Source organism: Lithobates pipiens, unplaced genomic scaffold (assembly GCF_037356315.1).
Source record: "Lithobates pipiens isolate NorthernLeopardFrog02 unplaced genomic scaffold, aLitPip1_a1.2 Scaffold_23, whole genome shotgun sequence".
NCBI classification, from domain to species: domain Eukaryota; kingdom Metazoa; phylum Chordata; class Amphibia; order Anura; family Ranidae; genus Lithobates; species Lithobates pipiens.
Genome location: NW_027507785.1, coordinates 290,114,484 through 290,130,771, shown reverse-complemented (window position 1 = coordinate 290,130,771; position 16,288 = coordinate 290,114,484). Strand labels below are relative to the sequence as shown.

Below are 16,288 nucleotides of genomic sequence, written 5' to 3'. Positions count from 1 at the left end.
GGCTTCCTATGATGGCACATTGAGAAGAGGAGAAGCCAGGAGTGCTGGCGGGGGACCGCAAAGGAAGTTTTGTAAATTTTTTGTAAATATTTTATTATACCTTTTTATGTGACAACACTGAAGAAGTTACACTTTGCTACAATGTAAAGTAGTGAGTGTACAGCTTGTATAACAGTGTAAATTTGCTGTCCCCTCAAAATAACTCAACAAACAGCCATTAATGTCTAAACCACTGGCAACAAAAGTGAGTACACCCCTAAATGAAATTGGCCAAATTAGCCATTTTCCTTCCCCGTTGTCAAGTGACTCGTTAGTGTTACAAGGTGTGAATGGGGAGCAGGTGTGTTAAATCTGGTGTTATCGCTCTCATTCTCTCATACAGATCACTGGAAGTTCAACATGGCACCCCATGGCAAAGAACTCTCTGAGGATCTGAAAAAAATTATTGTTGCTCCACATTAAGATGGCCTAGGCTATAAGAAGATCATGGTGGCCAAGACCATACAGCGGTTTAACAGGACAGGTTCCACTCAGAACAGGCCTTGCCACGGTCCACCAAAGAAGTTGAGTTGATGTGCTCACTGTCACATCCAGAGGTTGTCTTTGGGAAATAGACGTATGAGTGCTGCCAGCATTGCTGCAGAGGCTGAAGGGGTGGGGGTGGGGGGGGGCCAGCCTGTCAGTGCTCAGACCATACTCCGCACACTGCATCAGATTGGTCTGCATGGCTGTCATCTCAGAAGGAAGCCTCTTCTAAAGATGATGCACAAGAAAGCCCTTAAACCGTTTGCTGAAGACAAGCAGACTAAGGACATGGATAACTGGATCCATGTCCTGTGGTCTGGTGAGATCAAGATAAACGTATTTGGCTCAGATGATGTCAAGCGTGTGTGGCGGCAACCAGGTGAGGAGTACAAAGACAAGTGTGTCTTCCCTACAGTTAAGCATGGTGGTGGGAGTGTCATGGTCTGGGGCTGCATGGGTTTGCCGGAACTGGGAGCTATAGTTCATTGAGGGAACCATGAATGCCAGCATGTACTGTGACATACTGAAGCAGAACATGATCCCCTCCCTTTGGAGACTGAGCCACAGGGCAGTATTCCAACATGATAATGATCCCAAACACACCTCCGAGACGACCACTGCTTTGCTAAAGAAGCTGAGGGTAAAGGTGATGGACTGGCCAAGCATGTCTCCAGACCTAAACCCTATTGAGCATCTGTGAGGCATCCTCACATGGTCACTAACATCCACCAGCTCCGTGATGTCATCATGGAGGAGTGGAAGAGGACTCCAGTGGCAACCCGTAAAAGCTCAGGTGAACTCCATGCCCAAGAGGGTTAGGGCAGTGCTTGAAAATAATGGTGGCCACACAAAATATTGACACTTTGGGCCCAATTTGGACATTTTCACTTAGGGGTGTACTTACTTTTGTTGCCAGCAGCTTAGACATTAATGGCTGTATGTTGAGTTATTTTGAGAGAACAGCAAATTGACACTGTTATACAAGCTGTACACTCACTACTTTACATTGTAGCAAAGTGTAATTTCTTCAGTGTTGTCATGTGAAGAGATGTAATAAAATAGTTACAGTTTTGTGAGATACTGTGTATATGTATATATATGTATGTATGTATGTATGTGTATGTATGTGTATGTATGTATGTATGTATGTATGTATGTATGTATGTATGTATATATATATATATATATATATATATATATATATATATATATATATATATATATACATACACACACACACACACACACACACACCACTCCTCAAAATTTCCACTCGCCTCCTCACATTTGGTGAGTGGAAAAATGAGGATGGTGAGTATAGACAGGGTTGGGCTTTCCAGTGAACATATAGCTAGTGTCCTCCCGCTGCGCACAGGCTCGCAGCACGCCCATTTCAACAGAAATCGTACAGCGCCTGGGACCACCCCTCTCCACCTCCATCCTGCTGCACATCTAATGAGTGGGGCGGTGCATGTTTAACGGCAGTCCTAAGTGGGCAGGCTGAAACCCTCTTGGCCCACCCTTAGCGTGCACGGATGCCTGAACCCCGTGACTGCAGGAGATTGCTAGCTATGATACTGTGCTGTGATTCGAAGCAGTACATGTGCTAGAGGCATGCTGGGAGGAAGGGGGGGGGGTTGATAGCATATGTGCTGGCATGGGTGTAACATAAGGGGTTGCAGGGGTCACAACCGCAACCCCGCCCCTAGCTCCAGGGGGCCCCTGCTGTCTCCCTGTCATATTATCATATCCTCCACAAAGTCCAGCTCCGATCTGCCCTAGGGCCCCACAGCCATGCTCCAGTACTGGGCTTCCACTTTGCCTTCCACAGTCCACACCCTTCTGTTCTCATTGGCTGGGGAGAAGCTGCGAGTCATTTCCTGAATGGAGAGGAGCATGGTGTGAGAACAACCCTGGATGGGTAAGTGTCTGTGCTGTGTGCTGGCAACATGGAATGGTAACTGAGCTCAGCGAGTTAAGAGGAGGAGAGTGCCGTCCTGTAGCCACAATGGGACCAATGTCACTGGTGGCTACAGACACCGCCCAGTGTCTTCTAGTCACTAGCTGGGATTCTCTGTACTACCCCACCCAGGGATGTTTGCTTACCCCACTTCCCTGACAACTGGGGAGAAAACATGCACCTCTGGTAGGTGACCTTCCCTCAACACCTGCCAACACTGACAGAGAAACCTTCAGAAATTGCTAAAACAAATCCCTTAACACCTCCTGATGGGCCCCTGAGGGACTGCAGGCTCTATATTTTGTGTCACATGGCTTTGCCCCCCCCAGATCTAAGTTGCGCCCCCCCAAACCCCCCTGACCATCCCCTCTGCCCTGGATTCTATGCCCGCTTCTGAGCTTCTTTCCCAGTACAGCACTCCATACTGCTCCTCCTCCACAGGGCTGAAATCACATTCATTTACAACACAGCCAGTTAGCCATGATCTGCACAGAGTGTATCTGCCTACTGCAACTACACTGCCTTTCCGACCAGAAAATTTCACAGATCAGAACGGCAACATAAAAGACAGATACACCCTGCGAAGACTGACAGACTGTGTGTAAAGGAATGTGATTTCAGCCCTGTGTATTGTTGGGTGGGGGAGGAGCTGTTTACAGTACTGGAATGGGAAAGGAGCTTTGCCAAATGACCTGCCAGGGGTCCCTGTCCTCTGATTCTCCAGCAGTGATCCCTGTCCTCTGATTCTCCAGCAGTGATCCCTGTCCTCTAATGTAAGGAGGAACTCTGGGAGCTCAAAACTCTTAAGCCACTTTGAGTATCGGTGTGCTGTGGGTGTATCTGCACACACGGTGGAAGTGGTGGGTGGTAGTGGGGGGGCCCAGGTCAAATTTTGCACTGGGGACCACAAGCTTCAAGCTGCGCCTCTGTGTGCTGGATTGGGGGGGGGGGGGTTAATTGGAGGCATGTGGATGGATTGGGGGGAATATTGAAAGCATAGATGCGCTGGATTTGGGTGGGGGGGTTGGATACATAGGTTGGATACATAGGTGTGCTGGAGAGGGGAGGCTGGAAGATGAGGTGTGCTGGGCGGTCATTTAAAAGCACAGGTGTGTGTGTGTGTGGGGGGGGGGGGGGGGGGGGTTGGAGGCAGAGATATGATGGGAAAAAAGGAATTAGAGGTAGCGGTGTGATAGGCGGAGGAGGAATTGGGGACATAGGTACGCTTGAGTGGGCGTTGCAGGGTTTTGGTGGTGCAACTGGTGGTGATTAATTATTTTAACTCTTCATCTTAACTCTTTTAATAACTCTTGTAACAACACTTTTGAGCTTATTACTGTTATATATCTTCAATACAGTATTATATCCAGAGACGTTGACCCCAGAACAAGAATGCAGATCAGCAAAGTCAGATACCCGCCTCTGCATATTTGTTCTTAGTGACGTAATGGATTGAAGCAAGAGGATCAGTAATATAATCAGGCAACTGGAACTTGCAGAATGACAACATGCGTCTAATGTTTCTCTGAAAGAGATCGATTTTGTTGATCTGTTAAAATTTTACATATGTATCCATAGATGTTGTTTAATGAGCTATTCAATGAGAATAATGTCTTCTATGACAAATGGTCCTTCTAGCTTGGATTTGGTACCTTGGCATACAGAAGAATGTCAAGAAAGTCCAGGTGTCTCTTCTGCTTGATCTTCTCCAGCTCCGTATCCCGTTTAAGAGATTCTTTCCGCTGCTTGATTACATTATCTGTATTGTAAAAAAAAGCATGTCACAGACATTGTTTTAACTAAACTAACATCATGATGTCATAACATATAAAAAGTTATTACCAAAAAAAAAAAGAAAAAAGTTATTACTAGTGCTGGGCCAAAAATTGTGCAAGAGTCGTTATTGAGAGGTCAATAAGCCCCAGCCTTGCAATATCTAGATATTCTAATATTCCACAGAAATGTGGTTGAGGATGGCTGGCCTAGAGGATGATAATAAATGTTGATCCTCAACCTACAGTACAGAGATCAAGAATGCTGAATACTTATTCTAGGTCAGTAGTTAATAAAGTACTGGAGTCAAGGGCAGCGAGACAAACACCATTTTCCAAAGCGGGTCAGTAATGTCTTTCCTCAAATTCTTTTGTGAGTGTCTTGTAGCATTCATAAGATTACAGTTATCTGCAGGGCTGTAGATACTTTTTCTTCCTGGGAATAATTCAGCCCAGGGGCAGTCTATCCATTAGGGGCGCCGCCCCCTCCCATCCATGCGTCCAGCCCCCTAATCTACATTCAGGGTGCCGGATGCATAGATTCCAATGGGGGGGGGGGGGGTTGAAGCACGTGATTAGAGCCAGCGGCTCTAATAGGCTTCAAAAAAGGTGGGCACTGAGCTCCGAGCCCACCCAGTTGTGTAACAATAGCAAATTAATATTCTCTATTTTCACAGTGAACTTCCTCCCCGCCAATCAGGAAGCGGGTCATAATACCTCTTTCCTGATTGGCCAAAATCCTATTGGACCAGGATGAGGAGAGAGAAGGAGGGAGCAGACGTGGAGGATGCCGGAAGAGACCTTGTTGCAGGACTACGAGTAATCCACATCATACAGACCCCAGATGTACATATAGAGGTCATATTGGCTGCAGTTGATTTTTGGGATCAGCTACCCAAATCTATTATCATTCTACAGGATTAATATAGCGCTAAAAGTTTAGGCAGCGCTTTACAATTTAAGCAGGATGGGAGAGGCTGTGGAGAAATTCTGGCGATGAGCATGGGAGGAGGAGACGAGGGAGCATGAGAGTAGGAGGTCTTGGGAGGAGCGGAGAGGACCGTTTGGGTGATATTTGGAGACAAGGTTGGTGATGTAGCTCGGGGTGGAAATCTATGGGATCATCCCTACTCTGCAGGCCTGACCTTATATGTTTTATATGCCTGGAGAATCTTTTACGGTTTCATATTGATGCGTGGAATCCCTATTTCAGCTCTAGCATCATTGACTGATGTGATATCTATTCCAGCTGCTTTTTTGCTCATGCAGAAGCCTATGGATACTTTATTTGGTTCTCTTAATACACATGCAAATATATTCATAACATCATTTTTACCTCATTTTTTTCTGAGGATTTATCTTACCATCCCTTCACTTTTTTTCATATTTTCAGTAGAACCACTGCCTCTGGACTGTTTTAAAGAGGGTGCTGGCTCCTCTGGGTATTTTCTTTAGATTAAATTTGTAGTGCAGGCGTTTTCACAGGGAGGGGGGACCCCATTTGGGAGTTTATCCACCAGCTCCCACTTGGTGGTACATGCAGACCAGTTAGGGTACTGGATTGGGAGGGGCTTTGGCAATTTAGGTGGTTGGGGTGGGTTTTCTTTGGGGTTAAGGGGGCGTTAGGGAGAATATCATGACATGACACTGGTTTTTATACGTTTTTTTCAATAAATTATATTTTTTTGTTTTTTGATAGATATTATGCAGATGATCACCCTCCTCTCATTTTGAGGTGAGTACTCCTCCCACTATACAGTACATGGGTTACTGAGCAAGGTTCCCAGGTTTATTATTTTTTGCTGTGGGTGCATTTTTTGCCCCCTTCCCCCAAAATATACCACCAGCCACCACTGGTTCAGCCTTTTGCCTAGTACACACGGACTGAATGTCATCCAGGATTGGCCGGTTCAATAGTAACCAGCTGACATTTGGGCCATGTGTACAACAGCTGGTCCGACAAATCTGTTCTGTCAAAGGTTCATGACCGAAAAAGGTTTGCCGACCTGCTCCTGATTAACGCTGTCAGCCAATGGCTGAGAGCGCTGACCGGAGTGTTTTTTTGGGGGGGGGGGGATCCTTCTGTCAGAACACAATAGCATACAATCATTTTTTTTTAAAGGAACCCTTCCTTTACATTAGTTTTCCTGCACACAGCCTACCTTGAAGGACTTGCAGGATGTGCCAAAAATGGAATGCAAACTAATGCAAACATTGTTAAAGAGAACATCAAGAGTGTAAATCTAGAAGTGAAAATGTGGTATCCATTGGGTCAATTAGCTGCCTTGGGTGTGTAGGTGCCTGTGAGCCAAAACCACCTGTGCATCCCCTGCATCTGTAATATTTTCTGGAGAATTGGCTTCCATGAGGATGTAGGTAGCTTGATGGTTAGTCGTTGGCGGGTTTGCAAAGAGTAATATGGAACACTAGGCAGGGTAGGAAGAATTTTAAAGTGCCAAAATGACCTGTGCATCCCCTATGTCTGCTATCTTCTGGAGAATTGGCTTCCATGAGGATGTAGGTAGCTGGATTGTTAGTTGCTGGTGGGTTTGCAGCCACTATGAGGCATGGGATGCCTAAAGAGGTCTGATATAGTTTGGTAGGGTGGGATACCTTTGTAATGAATGATTCAAAACACACGGGCATTGGGGACAATCTTCTAACACTAGTGATGACAGGATTCTAGGGCACTAGGAAGCTCCTGTATTTTGTGAATGAGGCTAATCCTAGGTGAACACACAAGCCTTCTGGACAGTCAGTATGCAAGCGTGGGTTAGTGCCCATTTATGGGAAAATAGCTCCCTGGGAGTGTAAGGTGGGTTGGGCTATCTCTTTATCCTTTAAGTGTTAGGGCGGGGCAGGCAAGGCAAAGGTTAATGGAAAATGCCAACCTTATGCAAGCCATAGACTACACAACGTGTGTTGGAAGGTAGTGCTCAGAGTTAGGCCAAGGGGAGGGAAGGAAGAAGAGCCCATATCAGGAAAAAAACCTTACAAAGGAGGAATGGCGGAGGGACTGGTTGGCACCCCATGTTGCACTGAACATTATATTGTTAAGTGATGTGGAGAAAAAGGCTATGCATGACCCAGCCCAAAGAATACTTTGTACCCTGTTCATGGTCACTAAAGCATCTAGAAAAACTGGCTTTGTGGACAAAAAAAGTGTCAAGGCGTACTGTGGAACGTGGCCTCAAGCCAAAAGTAAGTAAATAGCCAAAATTGCGGAGGTGTCTCTTATCAAAGTATGTGGTACCCCATGTCATTCCTATTTCAGGAGAATGAAGGAAGGGGCCCCATGTGTTTTTGCTGGCAGCCAACCAGGGGCCTGCTTACAAGTAGTTCTTCTGTAATCAGTCTCTGATCTACTACATGTATGAGTGGCAGCCAACAGGAACTAGGGTTATTTTTTTATGGACTGCTAAGAAACAAACTTTTAGAAAATGGAAATGCTTCTTTATTTTTAATTATGGTTGTCAATCATGCCAGGGGGATGTTTTGAGCCCCCCTTATATCCCCTTTATCTACGCCCCTGCTTACCCGTGTGTTCATGAGCTGTTCTTAGTGCTTTCCGGAAGCGGTATCCATGGGGGCTCAGGTTGAAGATGAGATCATTATGGTATTGGAAAGCTCGGAATCGATAATCCACCAAATAGGAGAGATCATAAACAGCCTTGATGTATTCACTCTCACTGTAAGGGAACAAAATGTGAGACCGGTCTATGCCATGCAGTAATCTCTTTCAGCCACCAGGTGCCTTGATAGCAAGAAGCCAAAAAGTCAAAATATTTTAGTACCGCTCAGAAGATACTGACCTGTCATTCTGGCAGTCGCTTTGGTAACTGAAGGCACATTTCATGATGGTGTCCAGTGTCATGAGGCTGACGTGATGGAACAGCTCTATAGACTTCTTCTCTGAAGCCAGATGCTCCCATTTGTCCTAATGAAGATCAAACAAGAAAGATCATATAAATGTCATCATTTATTGAAACATAACTAAAGGCAAAACTTTTTTTTTTATTCTGAGAAGAGTGGAGAAGGATTAGAACAACTGACAGGTTTTTATTGCTGTCTTTACAGCCATTGTGGAGAATGGCCTTCTCCATTTGCCTTGTGTACTGCTATCACAGAGAGTAGAAGTGAAAGGAAAACCCTAGTTTTGGTTTGTCAACCGATCAGGAAAAGAGAGGAAGTCTTCCAATGGAGACACTAGTTCTGGAGATCCCGATGGAGGGATTTTCTCTCATTCCCATTTTGGCTATAGGCAGAAGATGAAGGGAAATCTCCACAATGGGACACAGAAGGCAAAAAAAACTGACAGGGATTATAACCATTCCATACTCTATCCAAGATAATACAAAAAAGTTATTTGTCTTTGGTTCTACTTTAAAGACTAAATTCAGTTGTTTTTTTTTTAGGTTTTCTTGAATAGAGTAGGATGGAAAAGCCAATGCATCTGTCTGATTCTTATTACTATAGGTGACCACACTGATGAGATTGTATCTCGCTTCCTGTCCTCCTGATTTCAGGAAACAGGAGGTGCCTTTGTCACCAGAACAGACAGGTACAGACAACAAAAAAAAACATTTTAAGGACTATCCCTTCTCCACTCTACTATTCTGCTCACTTGCTTACGATCTACAAGGTCAGTCTGTATCTCAACATTGATTGCTGCTTACCAACATCACATTAGCGCAGTCTGACATCAGTCTCACATATGGCTTCAGAACATCATAATGGAAACCCGGGGTCAGCAGCTTGCGGTGCTGGAACCACTTTGGACCAGATAATACCAATAACCCTTTCCCTGTATAACAAAAACACAGTAGAACGATCAAAACAAAAGATGCATAAAGACCAGAGTTACATATACATGGTCCATGGATACCAAACGGAAATTTTAGACTTGACTGAGTTGAATATTCCACTAGCTCCTTAAAGCGGAGGTCCACCCTAAAGTGGACCTTCCGCTCATTGGAATCCTCCCCCCCTCCGGCGCCACAATTGGCACCTTTCAGGGGGGAGGGGGGTGCAGGTACCTGTACAGTACAGGTATCTGCACCCACTTCCGGGATAGCTCTCTGCGGAAAGGGGCGTAGATTACGCCCCTTTCTGAAAGTCCCCCGCTGCCTGCTGGGAAACACACGGATCCCAGAGGCAGCGGGTCCATCATTATTGCGCAGCGCGACTCGCGCATGCGCAGTAGGGAACCGGGAAATGAAGCCGAAAGGCTCCACTTCCTGATTCCCATACCCAAGATGGCGACAGCAGCACCCGAGAGACGATCGAGAGATCGGCTTCGGGTGCCGACATCACGGGCGCGCTGGGCGGGTAAGTGTCCTTATTTTAAAAGTCAGCAGCTGCAGTATTTGTAGCTGCTGGCTTTTAAAAAATAAAAAACGGCCGAACTCCCGTGGACTCCCGCTTTAACATGTATGTTACCCCAGCAATTCATTTGTCTGCAATTCATGTGTCTGTTGTACCATATACTTGTGTTTAATAGTATCCTGTTCTCTTTGCATGTCTTTTGTGAGAAATAACCCAGTGATCCTGCCAGCCCACCACTTTCCCATTTCAAACTGACCACACTAGGTATAGAAGCACATCCATCCCAGTGTGGTCAGTTTTCTGGCACAGCCTGCCTGTTCTCCAGTGGTCAAACTTGTGCTGACACCCCCTGCCCCCGCACAGTTATTCACTGGGAAGATTACTGTATTGCTCTTGCTCTGCCCCCTGATGACACACCTCCCGCACCCTCCATCCCCGAAAATAACACCTAGCGTGACTGCTGGTGATGGCTGCCATGTAAGCCCTACCCCCCAAATAAGCCCTACCCTGTTTCCCCAAAAATAAGCCTACCCTGAAAATAAGACCTACAAGGATTAGGGCTTATTTGGGGGGTAGGGCTTGAAATAAGATAGACCATCGTTACATTAGTATTGATCAATTTTCTAATTTATATATACTGTATACCGTCGTTTGTGGACTCTTTCCTACAGACTAAATATTATACACTGATTTGGGGGCATTTTTGTAGCAGAATAAATTTGGTGCAAATTTATAAAGAAAGATTATTTGTTTGCAAAATTTTATAACAGAAGAAAAACATGTTTCATTTTAAAAATGTTCAGTATTTTTTACACCTGCTTGGTAATATTATGCCGTGTACACACGTATCAGACTATCCAGCGGAATTAGTCTGGCGGACAAACCGCCGGACTGTCCGCCGGACTTTCCAAACGAGCTACCTGCCCACACACGGCACTTTTTCGGCGCACTAGGTCCGGCGGATTAAGTCCGCTGGAATATCCGCCTTACTTTTGAAATGAACGGACTCGCCCACACACACGGAGGAAAGTCCGCTCATTTTGAGCCCGGCTCCAGGTAGCCAGAACCAGCGAAGGAGGCGTCGCTGGCCCCGTCACCTGGTATGGTCTCTATGCCGAAAAAACAGCGTGGGGGTCCCCCTCTAGGTCCATATCAGACCCTTATCCGAGCAGGCTTCCCGGCTGGCCAGGAAAGGGGGTGGGGACGAGCATGCGCCCCCCCCTCCTGAGCCATACCAGGCCACGTGCCCTCAACATGGGGGGTGCCTTGGGGAAGGGGGGGCCGCGGGAAAAGTCTGTTCATTTCAAAAGTACGGCGGACTGCCACACACACGGCCGTACTGTCCGCCAAAATGAGAGTCCGGCGGACAGATTGATGTGCAAAACTCCAATCTTAGTCTGCCGGACTTTTGGGTAAAAAAAGTCCACCAGAGCCTACACACGGGCGGATTGTCTGGCGGACTCGAGTCCGCCGGACTTTTCCATCTGATTTTCTGATCGTGTGTACGCGGCATTAGTGTGGGACCCAGCAACAGAGAGAAAACACAGTAATGATAAACCATGAAGTATATTTTCCGAAGCTCTGGGTTCCGTTACTTCACCAGCTGTTGTAGTAAATAGAGACTCACACACAATATCAATGAACCACTCAGAAAGTTTACTAAATTGGATATTAAACTCAATGAACAATGTGATTAAACAGAAACAATAAATAAAAGTGGATAAGTCAGTATAGATATGAAGACAGTGGATTCAATAATCACAGTAGGGAGCATAAGTAGACAGGTGTACAATGGGACAAGTGCTCAATATGCTCCTAAAACCTATATTAAACACCTTCCCACTGAGGCCTCAATACACACACCAATTTGCAAAATCTGAACGAGGAGATGCCTCCCCGTTCTGCCTAGCAACAAGTGACACTGATCTCTGCTCAATGTGATTGGAGCAGAGATCAATGTTCACTAACACAAAGCCCAGCCCCCCACAGTTAGTAACACACCCCTAGGAACACTTAACCCCTACACTGCCACCCCCCTGGTTAACCCCTTCACTGCCAGTGTCATATACACAGGAATCAGTGCATTTGTATAGCACTGATTGCTGTATAAATGACAATGGTCCCAAAAATGTGTCAAAAATGCCCGATGTGTCCGCCATAATGTCGCAGTCACAATAAAAATCGCTGATTGCCACCATTACTAGTAAAAAAATAAAAATATTAATAAAAATGCCATAAAACTATCCCCTATTTTGTAAACGCTATAACTTTTGCGCAAACCAATCAATAATCGCTTATTGCGATTTTTTTTAACCAGTAGAAGAATACGTATCGGCCTAGACTGAGGAAAAAATATGTTTTTTTTTATATATTTTTGGGGGATATTTATTATAACAAAAAGTAAAAATAATGTGTTTCTTTCAAAATTGTCGCTCTATTTCTGTTTATAGCGCAAAAAATAAAAACCGCAGGGGTGATCAAATACCACCACAAGAAAGCTCTATTTGTGGGAAAAAAAGGACGTCAATTTTGTTTGGGAGCCACGTCACACGACCGTGCAATTGTCAGTTAAAGCGACGCAGTGCCGAATCGCAAAAAGTGGTCTGGTCTTAAGCCAGCAAAATGGTCCGGTCTGAAAGTGGTTAAAGAGGAGTTTCCCCTGAAAAAAAATAATTAAAAGTCACAAATACTAATACTAATACCAATGCTGCAGCTGCTGACTTTTAATAATGGGACACTTACCTGTCCCAGGGTCCAGCGATGCGGGGGAACGAAGCCCTGCTCGTTCCCCCCTCCTCTCATCGGCGCCGGCATTCTAACTGTGGGCCCAGCTGGGCACCCACTGCGCATGCATGAGCGGCGCCGCGCGCCGTGATTTGCCGCACAGTCATCTGGGATCCCAGATGATTGACAGGAGGGAGGGGGTCGGAGCTGAGCCCTTCCTGCGCCGAGGGGAAGTGACGTCAGGAGCCCAGGCACTGAAGGAGGCACACTACGAAGGACCCCCTAGCAATAGGCATTTAGAGGTGAGTTAAAAAAAAAAAGCCAAATGTTTTTATTTTATTTATTTTTTTAGGAATTTTTAATCATTTTTTTATATTTGTGTGAAACACCACTTTAAGAAACAATACATCAATATATTACTTAACATGATAACTTTGGTAGCAAACCCCTGTGCTACATCTATATATTAGAAATAAAAAGCCCAGTGGTGATTAAATGCCACCAAACAAAAGCTCTATCTATCTTAAAAGAAAATGCTAAACATTTCAATTGGGTACAGTGTTGCGTGACTGAGTAATTGTCATTCAGATTGCAACAGCACTGAAATCTGACAATTGGCCTGAGCAGGAAGGGGGCAAAATTGTCGGGTATTGAAGAGGTTAAACACTGCCACAATATTCAGGAAGTAATAACACGTTAAAACATTTTTGCAGTTATATGCATAACATCATATTTGAAACCTAATACAAACATTCCAAGATATGGAGCCATTTTGTCATCTTTCTATATGTTATTGGCATTGTTGCTATCACATTCGTGATTCTCTAGTGGGGTCAGCTTCTATACTAACATGTCAAATTTATATTTCTTAAAATTGACCCCTATTAACCTGTCCAGGGGCTTGTCAGGAGGAGTCTCATCATTGGATGAGAGTACACTGAGTTCCCAGCATAGCTAGAAAACTGACCAGGGTGTACTTTCCTGCTTAGTGTGGTTAGTTTTTAATAGGAAAGTAGAGGGTCTGGCAGGAACACCAGGGATTTCACACAGAGAAAGCAATATAAAACAGAACAGGATACTTTCTCATACAAGTATATGGTACAGCAGGCAAATATCAGGAATATGAAGTGTTGGGGTAACATATGCTTTAAGCTTGTGACCCTACAGGCTCCTGTGGTGGAAACCTGGCCTAAATCTATGATCAGCAGTGGCCCGTCCATAAGGGACGCATGTATTCCAGTGGGGTTTTTTTTTTTTTTTTTTTAAGCACGTGATTAGAGGCAGAGGTTCTAATAGACTTCAAAAAAGGTTGGGCACACCCACTTGTTTGACAATAGCGAATTAATATTTTCTTTTGCCAGACTGATTCTCCTCCCGGCCAATCAGGAAGCGGGATTGGCTAAAAGGACAGGTGATCCTATTGGACGCCTAGGAGCAGGAGGGAGGAGACGCATGAAGCCATGCTGCAGAGGAGGAGAAGACGCGATGGAAGCCGCGGTCTGCCGCTCGTAGGAGTGCTGCCCACCCATGACCTGAATGGGGTAAGTGTGGGGTTGGGTCCTGGCTGACTGGGGGGGGGGGGGTGGCTGTTTGCCCCCCCCCCCCAAAAAAAATTAAAATAAAACACCACCTGCCACTGTATGACTAAGCCTTGGTATAAGCTTTCCTTCCTTTCTACAATTGAATCTCATACTTCCATCTGCATTGCAACATAAATATTCAGAACGTGAGACTAAATGTGGGCTAAAGATTCAGATGACACCAGTCCTTGACTTTGAGAGATTTAGGAACCTGGGGCCATAGGGTACGTATTCCAAAACAAAATAAGTTTTGGGTATGAGGACTCTTTAGAAGCATGTAAGTCATAGCTCCCAATTGTCCTTGATTTTGAGGAATTGTCCCTGATTTGGAACAAAGTTCCTCTTTCCTCTTCATTTGTCCCTCATTTTGGTCTGATCTATATAGTTGTATATAAAATGCACTTTTTATCTTTCAAAAAGTGTTACCCAGTGCTAAACCTTTCATCCAAATTCTAAATTGCTGCATTTGTAAATCCCAAAACCGATATAAGGGAATAGTAGTGGTAAAAAAAGCACTTGTGGGTTTAACCAATCATTTTTTTCCCCTACAATTCCCCCAAAGGGGGGTATGTCCTATGCCTACATACGTTTGTGAATAGGTGTCCCTTGTTCCCATCTCAGGAAGTTGGGAGGTATGTGTAATGCCGCGTACACACGATCGGACTTTCCGGGAAGGCTTGGTCCGGCGGACCGGAATCCGTCGGACAATTAGATCGTGTGTGGGCTGCAGCGGACTTTTTTTCCCCAAAAGTCAGACGGAACTAGAAATAAAACATGTTTCAAATCTATCCGACGGACTCAAGTCTGACGGACTAAAAATCACGAAAACCATTCGTATGTGTGCTGGTCCGACGGACCAAATATGACGCAAGGGCAGCTATTGGCTACTGGCTAAGAGACTTAGTCTGGTCGTGTGTGGCCAAGTCCGTTTCGTTCAGAAAATCTGTTGGACCTCCGCCAAAAGTCCGTCGGGAAGACCGTCGGACCTAGTCCGTCGAAAAGTCCGGTAGTGTGTTTGCGGCATAAATGTCACCTGCCAATAATCCGTAAACAGGAAATTACAAAAGAGGAAGTGATAGGAGGAGCAAGTGATAAACATAGGTATGCATTTCTTAATCTAATATTAATTGATAGGAAAGTTGTTACATACCAATCCATGGGGTGATGAAGCGATAGCCAAAGTTGTCCTTTGGATCTGTAATAAAGAACAGACCATGATAAGTCATAAAAAGTGCTGAAATGTTTCAAACACCTGATTAGGGGACAAGATGGCAGAAACCATAGAGCCCCTTTTTTATATAATTGCAAGGATCCACTGCCCTCTACTGTTTGTATTTATACCCAAAATCAATATTGCAGCTTATCAATCATTGGTTTTATTCTATAAGGCTTTTGTGTTTATATGGAGACCTGGTCAGTAACATATCTCCTGTATTAGAATGACTCCACTAATATGAATGAGCACAGACGGCAGATTTGGATAGCAGCATTATCAGTCTGATGTGAGAGGATGTACCAGCAGATTTAGATACACTGAACACACTGAAGCCAAAACTTTTTCTTCTTTTGGGATAAAGATTTTACATAAATAAATGCTGATCATGGTAAGCACCCCTGCCAATGTTAAATGTTTTGCCTCATTCCTGTAACTGTAATGCCGCATACACACTGTCGGAATTTCCGACAACAAATATTCGATGTGACCTTGTTGTCGGAAAATCCGACCATGTGTATGCTTCATCGGACATTTGCTGTCGGAATTTCTGGCAACAAAACTTGTCAGAAATTCAGAGCGTGTGTACACAATTCCAACGCTCAAAATTCCACGCATGCTCGGAATCAAGCAGAAGAGCCGCACTGGCTATTGAACTTCATTTAATAAGGGGGCCCCCAGATCCCAGCCCCCCACCCTATGTGAATAAGTATGGGGTACATCGTACCCCTACCCATTCACCTGGGGTGAAAATTGTCAATAATAAAAAGAAAAAAACACACTACACAGGTTTTTAAAGTAGTTTATTAGGCAGCTCCGGGGGTCTTCTTCCGACTTTGGGGGTCTTCTTCCGACTTCTCTGCGCTTTCTGGTTCTTCTCCCGCTCTCCGGCCTCTTCTCCCGCTCTCCGATTCTTCTGCCGGGCTCCTCCGCTATCCTTCGTTGTCGCCGTTTTCTTCTTCTTCCTTCTTCTGTTCTTCCGATGTTGACACGACTCTCTCTCCCGCTGTAATGTTGTGGACAAGCTGCGTATCGACTTATATAGGCATAAGGGGCAGGGTCACCGGGTGATGTCACATGGTGACCCCGCCCCTTATGACATCACAGTCATAATTTAAGTTTTTGTTTATAACATGAAAAAAATTGGAAAATTTTAAGCAGTATGAATACATTTTCAAGGCACTGTACA

The 16,288-nt window shown here is 44.9% G+C and overlaps 1 protein-coding gene across 2 annotated transcripts in view; it reads right to left on the bottom strand.

Moving 5' to 3' along the window:
• The window catches only part of LOC143926511 (cytochrome P450 4B1-like), a 64,724-nt gene that overhangs the window by 21,925 nt on the left and 26,511 nt on the right, over positions 1-16,288 (bottom strand). For both annotated transcript variants that reach the window (XM_077450303.1, XM_077450302.1), the window contains exons 3-7: positions 15,037-15,081; positions 8,934-9,061; positions 8,070-8,194; positions 7,795-7,946; positions 4,138-4,244 (exon numbers count right to left, since the gene is read on the bottom strand). In XM_077450303.1, coding sequence (XP_077306429.1) covers positions 4,138-4,244; positions 7,795-7,946; positions 8,070-8,194; positions 8,934-9,061; positions 15,037-15,081 — 557 coding nt within the window. The remainder of the gene's footprint in view (positions 1-4,137; positions 4,245-7,794; positions 7,947-8,069; positions 8,195-8,933; positions 9,062-15,036; positions 15,082-16,288) is intronic.